At 44.7% G+C, this 18630-nt stretch overlaps 1 protein-coding gene across 1 annotated transcript in view; it reads right to left on the reverse strand.

Moving 5' to 3' along the window:
• Positions 1-18630, reverse strand: part of zanl (zonadhesin, like) — a gene marked incomplete in the record, with an annotated part of 443805 nt that overhangs the window by 401407 nt on the left and 23768 nt on the right. Inside the window, 1 exon segment of the mRNA XM_037681443.1 lies at positions 15232-15254. Coding sequence (XP_037537371.1) covers positions 15232-15254 — 23 coding nt within the window.

The following is an 18630-nucleotide window of genomic DNA, read 5'->3' on the forward strand; positions in this document are numbered from 1 at the left end:
AAAGCACAACTAGCTTTAAGCACCTCCCTCAGCCATCTGGAAAAGGTAAACACCTATGTGAGAATGCTCTTCATTGACTACAGCTCAACATTCAACACCATAATCCCCTCCAAACTGGTTTCTAAGCTCACCACACTGGCCCTGGTGAAGTCCATCTGCTGCTGGATACTGGACTTCTTCTCCAACAGACCACTGGCAGTGAGAATCGACAGTCACCTTTCCTCCACACTCGTCCTCAGCACCGGTACACCTCAAGGCTGTGTCCTCAGTCCACTCTTGTACTCATTATTTACACGAGTGTACCACCAAACATAGCTCTAACATCATCCTCTAGTATGCTGATGACACCACCATTTTGGGCCTCATCACCAACAACAGTGAGAGTGTCTACAGAGACGAGGTGAAATCACTGACCAGCTGATGCCAGGAAAATTCCTTAGAGAACTTTACTAATTGACTTTTTTATGTATGTGAATGTTTCTGTTATTTGCCCTGAGACAACGTTGTTGTGAAATGGTGCTATATAAATAAACTGAATTGAAAATAACCTCTCTCTAAATGTCAGCAAAACAAAGGAGATGATAGTGGACTTCAGGAAACAGAGTGGAGGTCAGCACTCCACCATCTACATAAACAACGCTGAGGTGGAGCAGATCAGCAGCTTCAAGTTCCTCTGCATTCACATTACTGAGGATCTGTCCTGGACTTTACATACAGACACTGTGGTCAAGAAAGCCCAACAAAGACTCTACTTCCTAAGAAGACTAAAGAAGTTTGGTACAAACACCAGCATCCTCACCAACATTTATAGTTGCACAATGGAGAGCCTGCTGGCAGGCTGCATCACAGGGTGGTAGATGAACGGCATCAGTCAGAGCCGGAAAGAACTACAGAGGGTGGTGCAAACAGCAGAAGACATCACTGGTAGCAGTCTCCACACCATCCAGGACATCTACCACAGCCGATGTCTGTGTAAAGCACGCAGCATCATTAAGGACCACACCCACCCAGCACAAGGACTCTTCCATCTACTACTCTCAGGCAGACAATACAGGAGTCTGCCATCACGCACAAAAAGACTCAAGAGACAGTTATTATCCACAAGCTGTCAGATTACTGAACTTTCAATAAATAACACTGAACAACTGGCAATAACTTTGCACCAAGCCACATCTGTGACAACTAATATGACTAATAATAGCTTGTGATACTTAATATTTTATTGCTAATGCATTATGTGGCTGTATCATGTATGTATCTACCTTACATCATAATTCATCTCCATGTTATTCACTACTTGTGCAATAACCTGTCACACAACCTGTGTAGTTTATGTTAGTTATGTGCAGTATACATCATGTGAATTTAAGCTTATATTACTACCTTGAAATACTTATTCATACAAATTCATCCTACTTGCACCATTATATTCTACCATGTTGTTTACTATTTTTTTCTTTAGGACCTTGTAAATATTGTATTTACTTTTTCACTTTTTGGTACTTTATGTTGTACACTTATTGAATGCTTTAGTATTTCTTGTTTGTTTGTTCATTGTTTTAGTGAGTCAAATCAGTTCTTCTCATCCTGAATATTTGATTGTACTGTTAACATCGTGTTAACCTGCATATGACAAACAAACATAACCTGAATTAAGCATTAAACTTTAATTTAACCATTAAACATAACAATGTAATAATAACAAAAAATGGAGGATTTACCTGCAGTTACTTTCGTAGAGATGAACATGTGGTAGCTACTTCCTGTTTATAACTTGTGATCAGCAGATGGGTCAGTCCCTGGCTTTTTACATGTTTTCCAAACTCCGCTTAATTTTTAAAAATAATAAACTGTATCCCACCCTCTAAACGCTCAGGGTAACACGTGCCTGGATTACCTGTTCTCCACTGACACCGTTTAACCATTTTGTTCTGGTGATTTTTCACAAAACTCTGACTGTAGCGTCCAGGCTGCAGGTAAGGGGCGTTTACCTTCGGGACAAATTAAGGTCACCGATTTGTAATTTGTGACACGCCTACTGAATTGATTGACAGGTCCTGACAGGTGCACCTGCACCTCCAGCCATGACTCTGTGAAACTTATTAAGTTTGCAGATGACGCCACCCTCATCGGGCTCATCTCGGACGGTGATGAGTCTGCATACAGGAGGGAGGTGGACCGGCTGTGACCTGGTGCAGCAGCAACAACCTGGAACTCAATGCCCGGAAGACAGTGGAGATGATTGTGGATTTCAGGAAAGCCACAGCCCCTTTGCCCCTCCTCATCTGTAATGATACCCCCATCACCACTGCAAACTCTTATCGGTTCCTCGGCACCACCATCACCCAGGACCTCAAGTGGGAGCCGACCATCAGCTCCCTCATCAAGAAGGCCCAGCAGAGACTGTATTTCCTGCGACAGCTGAAGAAGGCCAAGCTGCCGGCCAAGCTGATGGTGCAGTTCTACACGGCCATCATCGAGTCCATCTTCAGCTCCTCCATCACGGTGTGGTACGCCGGGGCCACTGCCAGGGACAGACTCAGACTGCAGCACATTGTGCGCTCAGCTGAGAACGTGATCGGCTGCAGCTTTCCATCCCTCCACGACCTGTACGTCTCCAGGACTGTGAGGTGAACAGGTCGGATCACAGCTGACCCTGCTCACCCTGCACATGGACCGTTCGAACCACTCCCCTCAGGCAGGAGGCTTCGGTCCATTCGGACCAGAACCTCCCGCCATAAGAACAGTTTCTTCCCCTCTGCTGTTGGACTCCTGAACACTCATAATGCTACCTCATAATTTCTGCTTTGGTCACATTACATCTGTATTATAAATGAATACTCAATCTGTATTGTTTTCTAAGCTTTTTTTATTGTTTTCTATTGTATGGGTGTACACATGTTTTATGTTATGTTTTTATTTTTACTTTATTTGTGGGTGTACACAGGTCATGTCTTATGTAATGTTTTCATTTTTACTTTATTTTACTTTATTACTATTCGCACCTTATGTCGAAGCAAATTCCTAGTTTGTGAACCTCGTTCATTGACATGGCAATAATAAACTGATTCTGACTCTGAGGTCGCGCAGCGGAGCCGACTTGTGGAAAAAAGAAGGAAAAAAAACAGAGCTGCAGCCCTGAGGTGGGGCGGCCCAGGAACAGCGGCAGCGTGTTCTGTGTTTATATGTTGATAATAAAAAGTTCTAAAATATTAAAAAACAGGGGGTGCCGGCCCTACAGCCCACAAATCAGACCGGCCCACCGGGAAATCTCCAGACTGTCCCGATTGGCCACTCCGGCCTGACTGAGTCCGACTCATTTAAATCAGAACTGCCTGGGAGCGTGAATTAGGTGCTGAACTGTCTAAATCATGGTGGGATAAGATGATTCTCAGCACACGTTCAAGTACACCTTGTGCTAGATTACAGCTTATACAGTTTAAAGTAATAAATAAAGTCCACTTTTCAAAATCCCATTTATCAAAATTAGTTTCCTTCAATTTTTAGACCAGTGTAACAGATGTCAGACTTCACCTTGCAACTTGAGTCGTATGTTTTTCTTCTGTCCAAGTTTGCATACATTTTGGAGTGATTTATTTTCTGTACTTTCAGGGGGTTTTTAGAACCCAGATCCCAAGTGACCCACTACTGTAATTGCCATTTTTGGAGTTTCAGTAACAACGCCTAACCTGTCTCCCCTGCTAAATGACATTTTAGCTTTCTGTTCACTTCTTGCGAGACGCTGCATTTTACCCTTCTGGAAATCTCCCACACCTCCATCTACATTACTATGGCTTAACACTGTCAGGACATTTTTGAGGGCGGAGAAAATTTCACTAAAAATGAAGGGTAGTTCAGAAAAATTTACTCACAAGTGGACACCCTTTGTGGAGTAGCTGCAATCTTTACGTCCTTAGTGTGTAGAATTGTGTAATTTACCCACCATGTGACGAAGTTATAAAGACTGTAAAGTATTTATTTTTTAGACCCCTCCACCACTTTTTTAATGTATTTATTTTCTTTAATTTATTTATTTTAACTTTTGTCTCTTTGTTCTTGCATTTGTACAATGTTTTATAATGTGAATAACATTGTATAATCTCCTGATAAATAAATAAATTTAAAAAAAATCTTGTTATTTTTGATCAGGACATGTCTTTTATCCCCCACATTAAAAACGTTACTAGAACTGCCTTCTTCTACCTGCGTAATATCACTAAAATTAGAAACATCTGGTCTAAAAATGATGCAGAAAAACTGGTTCATGCATTTGTCACGTCTAGACTGGACTATTGCAATGGTTTATTATCTGGATGTCCAAATACTTCTTTAAAACGTCTTCAGTTGATCCAAAATGCTGCTGCCAGAGTCTTAACTGGAGTTAGTGGGAGAGATCATATTTCTCCAGTTTTAGCTTCTCTCCATTGGCTCCCAGTCAAATCCAGAATAGAATTCAAAATCTTACTTCTAACGAGGGGAGTGGTGGCGCAGAGGTTAGAGAGGTGGGCTTGTGATCCGAAGATCGCCGGTTCACGCCCCGGCCCCGACAACATCAAAATTGTGGGTGGGGTAGGTGAAACACCCACACTTGCCCCCACCCTCATTCGCCCCACTCTGGGCCCATGAGCAAGGCCCTTAACCCCACCATGTGCTCCCTAAACAGGTCTCTCTTGAAAATGAGTTCTCGTGGCTCAATGAGACTAACCTGGATAAATAAAAATAACCTACAAAGCTCTCAACAACCTGGCTCCATCTTATATTTGAGATCTTGTTCCGTATTTTCCCAACAGAGCACTTCGCTCTCAGACTGCAGCACATCTCGCGGTTTCTAGAGTTTCCAAAAGCAGAATGGGAGGAAGATCTTTCTGTTATCAGGCCCTTCTCTTGTGGAACCAACTTCCAGTTTCTGTCTGTGAGGCTGACACATTGTCCAGTTTTAAGACTGGACTTAAGACTTTCCTTTTTTATAAGTCCTATAATTAGGGTCGTCTTGTCATGCTGTCTTAGGCTTAGACTACTAGCAGACAAATTGACATCATTTTCATAAATGAATAGTTAAAATTGAATAGTTTTTGTTTGATACTATTTCTATCTTAATGTGATTCTTGACCTGCCATTATGTATCTGTTCATATCAAACCCAGCCAGTTGAAGCTGATGACCTCTTATCCTGAGCCTGGTTCTACTAAAGGTTTCTTCCTCATCAGGGAGTTTTTCCTTTCCACTGTTGCCACAGTACTTGCTCAAGATGAGAGTTATGTGATGGAGTTAAACCCAAAGCAGTCTGCTCCTCAGATAAATAATGTTCAGTTATTATTTTTACATATGAATGTTTTTATTCTGTGCCCTGAGACGACTTCTGTTGTGACTTGACACTATATAAATAAACTGAATTGAATTGAGACCAGGGGATTTGCAGCAGGCAAAGAAACAATGGAGGCTACATCTAGTGTGGAGACCATGGTGACTGTAGCTATCGTAGAGACCAGGGGGATTACAGTTGTCATAGAGACTTCAGGAACCGCAGTAGGTGTAGCTACCTCAGGGACTACATGAGGTGTGGAGATCTCTGGAGGCGTGGAATCCTCTGAAGACTTGGGACCCTCTGAAGACATAGAACTTTCTGAACACGTGGGACCATCTGAATGCTTGGGACCCCTGGAGGCTTGGAGATGCAAGAAAGCTGTGAGGCATCGTGGCTGACCCCCACAGATCCAATGAATAGTGAGGCATCAAGGCTGACCCTCGCTGAGACCCTGGAAGGTGAGGTGTCATGGTTGACCCCCACTGAGACTTTGGATGGTGGATTCAGCTGTGTTGTCTTCATCTTCCGATAAGTCTGGATTCTTCCATCCAGAAACCACCCCATCAGATGACAGACATGACCTCCTCCCTCCTATGCACTTTGGTAACAGTTCCTGTATTACATGTGCTATACAAATAAATTTGACTTCACTTGACTCTCTCTCTCTTTTCTCCATGTCTTCTTGAACGGTCATCTGATTTGCGGGCCAGGAACTCAAAAATGGTCATCATCCTTCTGCTGCTGGTTTCAGTTGGATCTGGGCATTCTGTAACAATCTAGTGGTAAATTCAAAAAGCGTTCAATACAAAAACAACTGGACTTTATTTGTAACTTTATTTGTAACAGAAGACGTTTCGCTCCTTCATCTTCAAACATCCTCAAACGTCTTCTGTTACAAATAAAGTCCAGTTGTTTTTGTATTGAACGCTTTTTGAATTCATCATGTCCTGGATGACTGAGAATCTTCACCAGCAAATCTAGTGGTAGTTGAACCCAAAGTGGAGGCAGGACTCGTAGGATTCATGTTTAAAGTAAATTTTTTTTAATTAAAATAAACAAAAGGGCTAACATGGCAGCAACAACTTAAATGAACGAGAGGTCACTAAGGGAGACAAAACCATGATGTTGTACAAAACAGAGAACAGGAACACGGAACCTTCATGAGACAATGCCCAGATAATGAAGAACAGGAGACATGGACTTATATACAGAGACACTGATGAGACTGAGTGAAAACACCTGGGACAGACAACAGGTGTAGAAAGCAGGTAGTTGACTACATGATGGAGGACAGGACAGACAACAAGAGGGAGACACACACTAGGAACAGAGTCAAGCACAAGGATCAGAGAAGAAAATAAAGACAAGCGAAAACAAAGAAAACAGACAAAAGGACAGATTATGTCAGAGAGGGGGAACATCTCCTTCTCTGACTGCAGCTGGGAGGGACGCTTTAAGATGACCGAGCTGCCTATACTGTAGCTATGACTGACTAAAAAATGTTGGATTGTATACCTGGATTATTGAGCATGGACTTTGTTGCCTATAGCTATGTTTACATGCACAAAATTCTTTGATTGGATTGAAATGTTTTCAGATTAAATAATTCAAATGTATTGTTTACATGGGCACAATCTGTTCATGACGACCGTTTACATGCAGCGGGCTTTGTTCTGAAGAGAAGTACTGACATGCAGAGTGGTAAACTCTCCTTAAAAAAACACAGAAGAAGAAGTTCTACTTCCGGTTTACTTCTGGGATGAACATAAACAAACCTGAGCACCCAAAATGAACCCACGACAGGTTTTAATGATGGTGGAGACGTTACTGCACTCCCTGATTGAGCTACAGGTAATACAGATCATTTTGATCTCCTTCAAAGTCTCTAGTAGAAATGTTGTGTCACTCACCAACCAGATTTACTTCCCCGACATGCTAATATTATTAGCATTAGCCAGGCAGAAATGGCAGTCGCACATGCGCAGTCAGGTCAGTTTTTCACCATCAGATAAAAACGAACAGATGTTCTTTTTTCTTGTTTACATGTGCACCGTTCGGGTTATGAATTGGCGTAAACCACCCGTTTCGTTCTGATCACAAATTATTTTGGATCACGCTGAATAAACAAAAAATAACCCGAACAGGGTGTTTACATGACGCGTTTTTGTTCCGAACGGCCGTTTGATCCGGTTACTTATGTCCATGTAAACATAGCTACTGAGAGCTTTGGGTCAGGGAGGGGTCCACAGTAGAACTATTTGTGAGTAAAAGGGCAAGAAAAAAACATAATATGCTTTTAGATCAGAGTCTGCAAATGTCTTTAATAACACCAGAACAAGAAGCTCAATTTGTTCCTCATTGCTTTTTATGAAATCAAGAAGGGAGCTGCTGCTTTCCCAACCTTTATCTCCACCAGGGCTGCCCGTTGTCACCTATTCTGTTCATAACTTTTATGGACAGAATTTCTTGGTGCAGCCAGGGAGCGGAGGGAGTCTGGTTTTGTGGCCTCAGGATTCCATCTCTGCTCTTTGCAGATGATATGGTCCAGTTGATGTCATTGTGCCATGATCTACAGCTCTCACTGGAGCGGTTCACAGCCGAGTGTGAAGCAGCTGGGATGAGAACGTTGGTTACGTACTGCAACCCCAGATTCTATGAGTATAGGCTTCACCCTTTAAGGCCCTCGCTAGAGGGTTTTGTCCTGTCATGCAAAGCATCGCACTGAAAAGTTTAGTCCACGCCCACCTGTTGGTGGGCCCCACCCGGTCCGTATAAATTACGTTAAGAGCAGGTAATTGGCTCCCAAATAGCTTTTTCTTCAGCCATTTAGGAGCCAGTGATGCCCGGCGATTAAAGGGCTATGCCTATACTCATAGAATCTGGGTATACAGTACGTAACCAACGTTCTATTTCGTATAGGCTTCGCCCTTTAAGGCCCTCGCTAGTGGGTTAAAAGGAGAAGCATGATGTGTTTCTCGTCTCACTGGGTCCATTTGAACACCATACGAAGTGCCTGCTTGTCCAAAAATGTCTTGTCACTCAGCTCTCCATGTGCGTAATTACGCGTTGCGTAATTATGCATACCATGCACAGACGCGTGCTGTGTAGTTATGCGTTCTGAGTGCATGAACGCCCTGGAAAACTTTCAACGGGGAAAGGAAGATGCTGAAAAAAGGCCGTGAACCAACAGATTCATGACTGATCAATATGAACAGATTAATAATAACAAGTGAACTGATTATTAATCAAATGAACTGATTGGTAACAATAGTCATGAACTGATTAGTGACAATAGAACCAGAACTACAGTCACAACTTGTGACTGATAACATCTCACACTGTAAATGCATGCAGTCAGATGTGAGTTTAAACGAGGTTCCATGAAAACAATAATATTCATTCTGTTAAGGCACTAAGGACAGAATGTGTCATGGAAAGAGCCGTCACATCACGTAGATAAAAGCGAATAAATGAGCAGGGTGTTGACCACGTGGCCGCAATGCAAATATCCTGCATTGTCATACCATTATGCAAAGCAGTCGAAGATGCGATACCTCTGGTCGAGTGCACCCTGAGGTTATCAGAAGGCTCTAAATCTGATGCTCTGTAGGCTTCAGAAATGGCCTCACACAGCCAGTGTGACAGGCGCTGGGTGGATAACAGGCGACCTGCAGATGCAACTCTATAATGCACAAACAAATGTTGAGTTTCACGCATTGCGGCCATGCGCGCTATGTAACACGTCAACGCCCGCACAGGACAGGGAAGATGGAAAGATGCTTCTTCTTCTGATTTGTGGGGGGGAGGGAAAAAACCCTCCAACAATATCGCTCTTGATTTAAAAGAGCTTGTGATGTTTTTAGGCATAAATGCTGGATTAGGCCTCAGATAGCTGAGCTGCCGTCAGCCTGAATTCTGAGACATGACGGAGCGACAGAGAGGGCAGATAAATCACTCACTCTCTTAGCGGATTTTAGAGCCAACAGCAGGGCTGTTTCAAGATATAGGAATTTAATCAGAACCTGATCTAGTGGCTCAAATGGAGCTTTGATCAGGGCTCGCAGTACCAGCGTTAAATCCCACTGTGGAGCAAGTGGGTGTGAAACAGGCCTGCGTCTCTGTACACCTTTTAAAAAACGCTTCATCAGCGGATGATTAAAAGCTGTTCTGTCCCCGAAACCTTCATGACAGGAAGAGATGGCTGCATCGTACGTTTTAATCATGCTGAATGCCAAATTTCTGTCCATCAGCTGCTGCAGAAAGGACAGCATGCCACCTAGTGGACATGAGGTGGCCTCTACACATTTCTCTGTACACCAGTGCTGAAAAGCTGTCCACTTTGATGTGTACAGCGCTGTGGTGGATGCAGCACGTGAATCCTGGATTGTGCGCACTACATCTTGAGGGAGACCCATCCTCTCTAAGCGGATCCGCTCATCTGCCATACCCAAAGGTGCTGGCCTATTTCTGGGTAACTCCTGATCGCTCCTCCTGCCTGGAGGAGAGCATCCTCCCTCCACGGCAGTTTCCACGGGCGCCCCGATAACATATGTCGTAGAACCGGGAACCATGGCACATTCACGTGCTCGGGAGCCACCAGGAGAGCTGTCAATCCCTCCTGCTGAACTCGGTTCAGAAACCGTAATATCAGAGGAGGTGGAGGGAATGCGTAAAGAAGCGTTTTGGGCTATGGGCTATGAGCAAACGTGTCCACCCCTAGCGGTGGTTCGTCTCACGGGCTCAGTGCGAACCATAGTTGACACTGAGTGTTCTCTTGTGTTACAAACAGGTCCACAGCCGCTTTGCCAAATTTCTGCCATATCTGAGCCATCAGATCAGGATGGATGGTCCAGTCCTCATGACGCGGACCACCCCTGGACATCACATCTGCCCCTTTGTTCAGAACACCGGGGATGTACACTGCTCTGATGGAGAGCAGATTTTGGTGTGCCCAACACAGTAATTTTCTTGCAATGTGTAACATTTAGGCTGAGCGTACACCCCCCTGCCGGTTTATGTATGCAGCAGTAACCTTGTTGTCTGTGTGAATCAAAACGTGTTGATTCTGCAGCACAGGAGCAAAGTGTTGAATCACATTCAGAACCATGCAGCATTCCAGAACGTTTATATGAGCTGCTGTGTGAGGTGGTCACAGCGCCTCTACAGCTCGGGATAGGCATGTCCCCCCCCCAACTGACAGCAACGCGTCTGTGAAGACTGACACGTGTGACGTAGGTCTACTGACGGGGACTCCCTCCAGCAGAACCAGGGGGTTTTCCCAGTGTCGGAGGTCTGTTCTCACGGAGGGAGGAACAGTGATCCTCCGTCTCTTTTGCTTTACCAGATCCACGCGCAAGCGAGCAAACCATCTCTGGAGGCGTTGCATGTGGAGTAAGCCCAGCAGAACCACTATGTGAGCTGACGACCTCGTTCCTAACAGCTTCATGACAGAAATGGCTGTTACCTCTCTGCCAGGTCTTACGTGACGGAGTTGGTCTTTTAGTCGATTCTCGTCTGTGATAAACAAGCCCTCATGGTGATCGAGTTTAGCTCCACTCCCAGATAAACAATCGTCTAGGCCGGGAGAATCGAGCTTTTTTTCCCAATTTATGGCGAAGCCCAGATTTAGCAGGTGTGACGTCAGCACCTGAGTCTGCGCCGCGGGTTCCTGTCTAGAGCGTGACAGCAGCAACAGGTTGTCTAGGTAAAACAAAATTCTCATCCCTGCTCTGTGTAATGGTTACAGGGCCGTCTCCACACACTTTGAGAATGTACGAGGCGCGAGGGAATAACCGAAAGGCAGCCTGTTGTACTGGTACTGTATCCCTTGAAAGGAGAAGCGCAGGAATTTTCTGTGCTTTGGGATGATCGGTATGTGGAAGTAGGTGTCTTTCAGATCAATGGAGGTAAACCAATCGTTTCTCTGGATGTTGTCCAACAGTTGTCTGGTTGTCAACATGTGAAACAGTCTGTCCACGATCGCCTTGTTGAAAACTGACAGGTCCAAAATGGGTCTCGTTCCTCTGGTCCGTTTTGGAACCAGGAAGTAACGTGAGTAAAACCCTGTGTTTTCCTCTCCGTCAGGAACTCTGGAAATTACCTCTTTTACCAGAAGTTCCTGGACTTCTGCATTTAGGATGAGACCTGGTCTGGTGATGACAGAACCGTCTCTAAAACTCCTCTGAACGGAGGGGGTTGAGCTGCGAATTGTAGCGTATAACCCTTGTTTATCAACTTTCTCATCCATCTGTCTGGCGAGCATGTCCGCTGCAACTCCGCATAACGTTCGTGGAGTGGGCGCGCATTTAGGTGGTGCGTCATGTTTCTTACGGACGTCAGCCATTCTACAGCCTCGACCGCCGTCATGCGCCGCGGAATTGTGTTCCACATGACCCAAGGCGAGGCTTTCTCGAAAGGGCTCTGAGCGCGCCTCTGTGCCACGCTCAGGCTGTGGGTTCATATTCATGACGATGTGAACCGGCGTGTGTTGAGGAGAGGTGTGCGCACCTTCATCAATGCGGCGCTGTTTGGGTGAAAGCTGCCGGCGCCGCGGGAGCGAGCTTTTGACACCGCTGCGGTGAGACGCGTGCCGCTCCTGCTGAGGGCAAAGTTTCTCACTGGATTCGTTCTGCGGTCTCACATTTATGCTGATGCGAGCCGGCAAGCACTGGGGAGAGGTGTGCATGCCTTCATCAACGCAGCGCTGTTTGAGTGAAGGCTGCTGGCGTTGTGGGAGCATGCGTTTGACACCGCTGTGGTGAAAAGCGTGCAGCTCGGGCTGAAAATGATTTATTCCACTGGACTCGTTCTGCGGACCACATTTGCTTTCAACTGTTGTGTCATGTGAGCGTCTCATGTTTATTTTGGAGCTGCGGTGATTCTGAAAAACATTTTTTAAGGCCACCGGCTTGTTTTGTGCGGAGGATGTGTGAGAAGCCACTGTGAGGTCATCTGAGCTGACAGACAGGCTAAAATCAGACACTTTAATCTTTGAATGATGTTCATGTTTTATTTCAAAACTTGTGTCATAATTATACACGTCCTCCACAAACCGTCATTTTTTGAATCTTCTCCCCGTGAGCTCTGCGGTTTGTTATCCCAAGGCGCTGCCTGTTGGCGATCTCTGAGGAAACGCTGAACTGCTGGTTGCCGGGATGAGGAGGGCTGATCTCTGACGGGCGGGGCTGGTGGCGGAGCGGAGCGGGAAGACGCTGCTGCAGCTGTAGAACGTTGTTGTTGTTGTCTTTGCCCACGACGATCATTCCAGCGGGCCGGGGGGCGGGATGAGGCGTGCGACTTGATGAGATGGTGCACAGTCTCTGACACCTCCTCCGACTTATGGGGCCCTCCATCAGGTCGTTATGCAGTTTCTCCGACAGGGAGGGGAGTGACGGAGCCAGGTGGACCTCTGGATCATTGCCATCCAAGCTGTGATCCAGGACAGGCAGACAGCAGAAGAGACACACAGGTTGAGGATGACGTCAGACGCCTTGCAGAGGGAGCTCTTAGTCTCCTCAGGCAAATCTGTGGTCTCCAGCCTCTTTGAAATGCTGTACGCCAACAGCGCCACGTTGTTGTTTGCTGCGGTCGCCTGGAACGCACACTGGTGAGCTCGATTGGAGAGCGAAGTCACCGTCTGGTCATGCTTCCCAGGAGGGACAGGATGTTGGTCCAAGCTGGACAGCTTTGCTCTGAAAGCTTCCGCCAGGCTCGGCTCCAGGGGGGGTACCGAGGGAAAGTTCCGCTCGGTGAACCCCTCCACTCTGGTGATGGGAGCGAAAGTGGAGACGGGCGCTCTCAATTTACCAGGACCGGCTGCAGCCTCGTTCCAGTCGGACGCCACTGCTGGGAAACGAGACCAGATGGGATCAGGATGGCGAGCCAGGGTGGAGCCAAACCTTCCCGCTAGATCATCCGATCTGGGCGGGGGGAGGAGAGGGACGGAAAGTCCTTTCGTGTCAGCAGCCTCCCGGATTATGTCAGGCAGCTCCGAGGAGGGCACAGACGGCGGGAGCGGTGTGGCCGTTGAGGCGGAAAGGCCCGGGGGGGGTGAGCATCCACTCGGCCCCCTTCGTTCCGACACTACGCTCTCCGGGAGGGAATGAGCAGCGGGACTGCTGCTGACGTCGCCTGTCCCAGAGGAACCATCCGATTCGCTCCGAGAGCCGGCGTCAAAAAAGTCGATTACATCATCCAGCGAAAAGTATCCCGCCACGGACAGACAGTCCTCAACGTTAGCCTTGAACAAGGCTGCTCTCCTCTGCCTTTCCTCCTGAGGGAGGAGGTCACAGAGGTGGCAGGAGGAGGCGTGGGTGGCGTGGTGGGGACCCAGGCATCCTTCCCATGTGTCGTGCCAGTCAAAGCTCAGCAAGTAGCCGGTCTTGCAGGACGGACACAGGCGAATGGTGTTGGTGCTAGACATCTCGTTGTTGAAGGTCAGTGCTAGTCGTTTGCTGAAGAAAAATGGGAGCCAATAACCCGCTCTTAACGGAATTTATATGGACCAGGTGGGGCCCACACAACAGGTGGACGTGGACTAAACGTTTCAGTGCGATGCTTTGCATGACATTTTTATGCTCTCTTTTAACTTGTTTTTAACTGATGTTTCAGCACTTTGTTTCAGCTATGGCTGTGTTAAAGTGCTTTATAAATAAAGTTGTTGATGATGATGATGATGACGGGATAAAACCCACTAGCGAGGCCCTTAAAGGGTGAAGCCTATACGAAATAGAATCAGCACCTCAAAATCTGAGGCCATGGTCCTAAGTCAGAAAAGGGTGGATTGTTCTCTTCGGGTCGAGGGTGAGGTTCTGCCTCATGTGGAAGAGTTCAAGTATCTCGGGGTTTTGTTCACGAGTGAGGGAAGAATGGAGCGTGAGATTGACAGACGGATTGGCGAAGCGTCTGCAATATTGCAAACTCTGTGCCCATCTGTTGTGGTGAAGAGGGAGCTGAGCTGTAAGACAAAGCTCTCTGTTTACTGGTTGGTCTACGTTCCTTCCTCACATAGGGCCATGAACTCTGGGTAGTGACAGAAAGAATGAGATCGTGGATACAGGTGGTTGAAATGAGTTTCCTCTGCAGGGTAGCTGGACTCTCTCTTAGAGATAAGGTGAGAAGTTTAATTATCCAGGAGAGACTCAGAGTTGAACTGCTGATCCTCCACATCGAGAGGAGCCAGTTGAGGTGGTTCAGGCATGTCCAACTAGGAGGAGACTCTGGAGAAGACCCCAGACACACTGGAGAGACTATGTCTCTCGGTTGGCCTGGGAACGCCTTGGAATCCTCCCAAAAGAGCTGGAAGAGGTGGCTGTGGAAAGAGAGGTCTTGACCTCCTTGCTCAAGCTGCTGCCAGACTTTGGAATATATGGAAGATGATGGATGGATGGATGGACGGATGGATGGATGTATGCTTTTTATAGAGTCCCCAGAGAGGTCTGAATATTGGCTATTTAAAATTTAGTTTGCGTTTTTTGACATTTTTATATATATAAAACAGTTTTGCCCAATCAGTTGCTGTTTATATGATTTTGCATCTGTTCATCTAATTTTAGCTTTTGTTGTGTTTCTTTGAACTTCAGCAACTCATATTTAGCTTCTTTAGCTTATTTCAGCAGTTGTTTAGAGTTTGCTTCAACAAAATGCCAGGGTTTTCTGTCATAAAAGACTAAATGCTTCATGAAACAGAGATTGTAAAGCGCAGATTTTTTTGTTGTTGTTGTTTTGTTTATGTGTGATTGCTCGAGATGTTTGAACTGGCCGTTTGAGACTCCTTTAAGATAAGGAGCTGTAAAGGGTTAAAGTCCAGAACAATCCAAGGACAGGGAGTGACATGTTTAGTGTTGTTCTGTCAGCTGTGTGTCAGTAAAGATCTGTTCAAAAGATTACACTCAACAAGTCATGACTTAATGTATGAATGCATCATACCTTCTCTTTGGTTCTTCTTTGGGCTGTAAGACACAAGAAGATCAGCAATTAGACTATGATCATTCATGGTGACACGATGTCCACAACTCTGGATCTAACCCGATGGAATGTCTCTCCTGCTTTAGTTGATGTTTTAACAGACAAATGAAAACCAGATGTACAGTCTACCAGCTGAGGAACTGAAATTGAACTTCTTTGTGACATACATGTCTTTGAGGGTTCCTGCACTTTTTTACTCAAATTTTAACATTGTCTTAACACTTTCCAGGGACATTTTTAATGTTTAAGCATAAATTTTCCTGCTCATTGAAAATGATTACACATTGGTCAGACTTTTATTTTCCAACAGGCTGCTCACAGCTGGAATACAGAAGGCAACAGTAGTGTTAAAAACAACAACAAAAAAAACAACTTCTATTGAACATTTAATTAAATGTCCTGGTCCCAACCACAGGGTTCAGGTCTCCATCATTCAAACATGGTTGTCATTCTGGTAAATGACAGCATCCATTAGTGAAGGGATCATATCTTCTGCGTGTATGAAAAATAAACAAAAATAACGTCACGGTGTTTCAGAAGCTCGTTTCTTTGGCCAAAGTCACATGATCAACTTTTAGTCTGAAACAGGCTGAAGGTTCGAAGCTTCAACAGCACAGAAACTACCTCACAGATTTGGTTCAAAGGTTTATAAGAAAGTGAATCATTGGAATAATTTCTCATAAGTTTTGGTGGCAAATTTGCACAAAACAAAACAAACCTTTATGTCTGAAGAGAAAACCTGAAGCTGAATGCAGAACTCAGAGAAGTCAAAGGAAATAATTAATTTATCTACAAAAAGAAAACAAAAAGCTGACAAAGAAGCAGAAAAATACAAAAAGCTCTCAGATAAACTTAAATGAAAAGCATGAAAATCAAAAATATTCACGAGCAAAGAATTCTGGAAGCCTCAAAGGAAACAACATCAAGAGCTTGAAAGCACAATGATGGACAATTCAATTCAATTTTAATTCAGTTTATTTATATTAAGGATGCACCGATCCACTTTTTTTACATCCGATCCGATCCCTAAATCTAAGTATCGGCCGATACCGATCCAGTTCCAATATCATGATCATCATTGATTTTATATGAGGCTGTAATAATCTCCTCTCAAGTACAATTTGTACAAATATATGCATGCATGTCCAAAAAGGCAACTTGAGATAAGTTTTATTAATGTTGGATAAGTTTTAAAGTTAGAATTAAATTCTGCTAACACAAAACATGTTTCTTTTTATTCCTAGCTTTAAAGTGCTTATTAAAGTGATTAATTTAAGTGATTGTTTAAAGTTATTTTATACTTTTTTTAAAATAAGGGGCAGATATAAGAATTATTTTTCTTCTTTCTACACTCTTTTCATTCAATGTTTTGTTTTTGATGATTTTTTTATTTTGTTTCTTTTAAATGAATGAATAAATGAATTAAAAAAATAAAATGTTAAATGGCTTCAAACACCTGGTACAAACCAACAGACATGTTCCTGTTTTTAGTATTTTACATCACTTTATAATGTAGCTGTTTTTGTATTTAATATAATTTTCAAATTTTTTTTAATGATTGTCTACTGTTGTACTGATAAATATCTCCTGGAGGGTAAACTATATCTTGGCTGCAAGTATCAAACTGTGAAATCCTTTGTTTTCTACAACTGATAGTGGTTGGTCATGAATCATGATGAAGTTTAACAACTTCTCTGTAAACATTTGAGCTCCGTGGTTTCAGCGATGTCTTCTTCTTGTTTAATCCGAAGCAAGCAGCCTGATTTGGGGCAGCCGCGCTCAGTCTGTCCCTCCTCAGAGACGGGCAGACTGAGCGGGGCAGATTGGACTCGGCTGGCCGGGGACGAGTCGCCTGTTGTGGGTTGATCAAAGAGCAGCGCCCCGCTGAAGCCACGGAGCTCGAATGTCCAACGTAAAACTAACTTTACCGCGGTTTAATGTGGTGCTATGACTCTGCAGACATTGCACGATGCTGTCTTGTTTTGTGGTGTTTAGTGTAAAATACTTCCATACAGCGGACATGTTTAGATGAAAAGTTGGTTAGCTGTTAGCCACAGTGCTGCTAACTCAGTCCTCATGTTGTAGCTGGCTGCAAACTATGAAATGGATTTCCTGAATGTGAGGCGGGTCTTATTACTCTGGGTTCAAGAGACACGCCGCCGTTCAGGAAATCCATTCCATAGTTTGAAGCCAACGTGCATCATGGATCGGAAATATTGGCAGGTGGATCGGAAAAATCCGATAAGTAAATTATGCTGGTATCGGAGGTCGATACCGGATCGAATCAGCCCCATCCCTAATTTGTATAGCACCATATCACAACAAAGTTGTCTCGGGGCAATTTACAGTAACATTCACATACATAGAAAAGACAGATATTGAAGTTCTCTATCTAAGGAAGTAGCAGACTCATTGAATCTTCATTTCGTTGCAGTCTCCCATCCTAAGCAAGCACAATGGCAACACTGGAAAAGGAAAAACTCCCTTTAAAAGGAAGAAACCTCCAGCAAACACAAGTGAGAACAGAACACAAGACAGATGAGAGAGACATGACACCTGGAGAGAGGCAGGAACGGTGAGGGGAAAAACACAGGAAGTTGAAATTAGGGATGGGGCCAATCCGATCCAGTATCGGTATCAGCCTCCAGCATAATTTACGTATTGGATTTTTCCGATCCAACCTGCCGATATTTCTGATCCATGATGCATGTTGGCTTCAAACTATGGAATGGATTTCCTGAACAGAGGCCTGTCTCATGAGCCCAGAGCCCAGACCCGCCTCACATTCAGGAAATCTGTTTCATAGTTTGCAGTCAGCTACAACGTGAGGACTGAGTTAGCAGCACTGTGGCTAACAGCTAACAAACTTTTCATCTAAACAAACATGTCCGCTGTGTAGAAGTATTTTACACTAGAAACACCACAAAACAAGACAGCAACGTGCAATGTCTGCAGAGTCATAGCGTCACATTAAACCACGTTAAAGTTAGTTTTACGTTGGACATTCGAGCTCCGTGGCTTCAGCGGGGCGCTGCTCCTTGCTCAACCCGAAACAACCAACTCGACCCCGGCCAGCTGCACTCAGTCTCCCATGTCGGAGGAGAGACAGACTGAGCGCAGCTGACCGAAATCAGGCTGCCTGCTGCAGATTGAACAAGAAGAAGACATCGCCGAAGCCCCGGAGCTCAAATGTTTACAGAGATGTTGCTAAACTTCATCATAATTAATGACCAACCACTATCAGTTGTAGAAAACGAACGGTTTCACAGCTTGATACTTGCATCCAAGATATAGTTTACCCTCCAGGAGATATTTATCAGTACAACAGTAGAAAATCATAAAAAAAAAAAAAAAAAAAAA

The sequence above is a fragment of the Nematolebias whitei genome, chromosome 1 (genome assembly GCF_014905685.2).
Source record: "Nematolebias whitei isolate Nwh7 chromosome 1, NemWhi1, whole genome shotgun sequence".
Classification (NCBI taxonomy): domain Eukaryota; kingdom Metazoa; phylum Chordata; class Actinopteri; order Cyprinodontiformes; family Rivulidae; genus Nematolebias; species Nematolebias whitei.